This window comes from Giraffa tippelskirchi, chromosome 10 (genome assembly GCF_054371585.1).
Source record: "Giraffa tippelskirchi isolate mGirTip1 chromosome 10, T2T-mGirTip1v1.2.pri, whole genome shotgun sequence".
NCBI classification, from domain to species: Eukaryota; Metazoa; Chordata; class Mammalia; order Artiodactyla; family Giraffidae; genus Giraffa; species Giraffa tippelskirchi.
Genome location: NC_137284.1, coordinates 99,762,501 through 99,765,000, shown reverse-complemented (window position 1 = coordinate 99,765,000; position 2,500 = coordinate 99,762,501). Strand labels below are relative to the sequence as shown.

Below are 2,500 nucleotides of genomic sequence, written 5' to 3'. Positions count from 1 at the left end.
CATTTGGCTATCTCAAAGGAGTCAAATCTAAGTTTTCCCTAAGAAAGTTTAGACCAAACCACCCAATTGGATATGATTTTATCGCAGAAACAGTTATTATATGAACTAAGCTCGATTTTTTTTCATGAGATTTTATAGCAAAAAGCCTTTATAGTATCATGCCTACAATTTAATACTCTAAAAAAAATATTTCTCTTTTCTACCTCTAGTGTATTTTTAATTGAAGAACTTACAAGAATCCTTGTCTTGGAATAATGGCAAATCATTTATAATGTCACAGATGGTAATATGTGTATTGTATCAAATGCTGCTAACTTAAATAAAAGACATTACTGTTAATATTGAAACAGAATTTGGCCAAAAATAAATAGAGCTTATAAAACTGATCAGAAAGAAATTGTATCCCCCTCAGTATCATTTTTGCTACATTTTTCCTAACCCTCTAAGCCTTCCTCTAATATTTCATCCTAATGATGATTTTTTCTCAATCAAGCCAATACCTTGTTTCATTTAATTAAACATACAATATATTTGTCTTCACACTTTGCTACATCTTAAATTGTTTTAAATTCATCATTCACTAAACACAAAAATGTCATTGCTTTTCTCCAAGGAGCTCCTAAAAATATTTTGACTTGTAAAAGAAAATCAAACACACATAAAAAGCATCATTGCTGCTGTTGTTTAAAAATCTTTTTTGTGAACCTGTTTACCATTTATAAAAGGTAGACTAAAACATAAGAGTTCGCCTGATGAGACAGTCTGCAGTGTGACCAATTATGCCTCCTTTTTTTTTTTTCCTGCTGTGTCTGACTGATGGAGAAGTAAAGTCCGTCACTTGTAATGAGACCCAGCACAAGTGTAGATGCCTACTCTGAGTCAGAGTTCAGCGTTTCACACCGCCTGGTCTCTGTCACTCTATTGAATTAGATTGATGATGGCAGATTGCAGGGGGCACTAACTGGACCTCAGTGGGAACGCGTGAAGTGTGGAGACAATCCTGGCAGGCACTTCGCTTTGAGAACCCTTCACCCTTTCACAGCTGCTGGCACTAGTCCATTGCTAACAGTGTCCACAGGACTTTAAAGAGACACCATGGGCCTTCTAATTTATGGTTTCAGTAACTTGTTACTGTCGAGGCAACTGTGACCTCAATTCTCTTATTGACAAAAAGATGAAGTGTTATTTGTTTTCTCTGACCTTTTCACATAAGGAAAGCTATAAAAGTTTTTCCCTACTCCGTAGCTAAAGTTGTGCTTCCCCTCAGATAAGTTCCTACGGACACAGACTTTTCTATGCAGGAATCATTGCTCGGAGACAAGCTCAATGATAAGATGTATCACTGCAGCAAAATAGCCGTATCAGTCATTTCTAAAATGCCTCTGATCTCACTTCTTCTTAACAGCTTTCGAAAGAGCGCGAACGTCTTCAAGCGATGATGGCCCACTTGCACATGCGACCCTCGGAGCCCAAACCGTCTCCCAAGCCCGTAAGTGCATATTGCTCGGTAAACAGTCAAGGGCTCAGCGACGCGACAGACTGAGAAAATGAACAATTTAGCGGCAGTTAGAAAACAACGAGTGTGAGGGAAAATATGGCAATAGAAGGACAGTAAAATGTAATCGCTGGTCAAATTGTATGTTTCTCTTAAAGTAATGCTATCTTTTACAAAATCTATCCAATCTACACCATGGGTGACACTAAACAGAGTATACCTATCAGTGCAGAAATCACCGCCTTGAGGCTGAAGCCGGAGAGAATATCTTTCTGTGATAGGCTTACAGATATGAAAAAGAAACCCATTTTTGAGCACCCTGAAAGGCAGAACAGTACCAGTCACAAATAGAGAGGTATGTGGTATGCCGAAGAGGATTTGGATCAATCATAAGATACATATAAATAGATTTTTTTTTATCAAATGTTTTGTCAAGATGTCATGGTAGTTTTAAAGCCAATTTTGTTCTCTTTCTCTGGTTGTTATTTCAGTTAAGATGTATTGCACATATTGATACATTTTACCATATAGTACACATTATGTTAATTTAGAGAGCTTATGACAAGGAAAATGGGTGAGATTATAGAAAATAAAAACTGCAGTTTCCCTAAAAATATATGATATTGAAGCCAACCTGGTAATGTAGTCAGATACATAGACTGTTGAAAAGAATATACTTTATCTCACTCAGCTAATGTTTGCAGAGAAACTTAGAGTAATCAACTGGGTAACTCTAGTTTAATGAAAGTTTGTGAGGATACTTTTTAATAAGGCCGCTGTATAGCCTGATGAGTAGTGATTGCCAGCTTTGCCTCTCTCTCCATTTCTTTAGATAAAAAAAGATCATTTGGTTTTGTAGTGGGAGAGGAAATAAAAGACAGACTATATTGTATGAGTTTTCTGCTAATGTCTCTGTATCACTTGCCGATTAGCATTATTCAAAATTTGTTCTCTTTTGCATAGAGATTACATTTATTTAAATTCTGCTGAGGTATTTCTGCAACA

General features: G+C 36.4%; 1 protein-coding gene across 12 annotated transcripts in view; it reads left to right on the top strand.

The window, feature by feature from the left end:
* Positions 1-2,500, top strand: part of FOXP2 (forkhead box P2) — a 1,512,938-nt gene that overhangs the window by 1,462,341 nt on the left and 48,097 nt on the right. For all 12 annotated transcript variants that reach the window (XM_081537130.1, XM_081537128.1, XM_081537123.1 and 9 more), the window contains one exon: positions 1,406-1,489. In XM_081537130.1, coding sequence (XP_081393256.1) covers positions 1,406-1,489 — 84 coding nt within the window. The remainder of the gene's footprint in view (positions 1-1,405; positions 1,490-2,500) is intronic.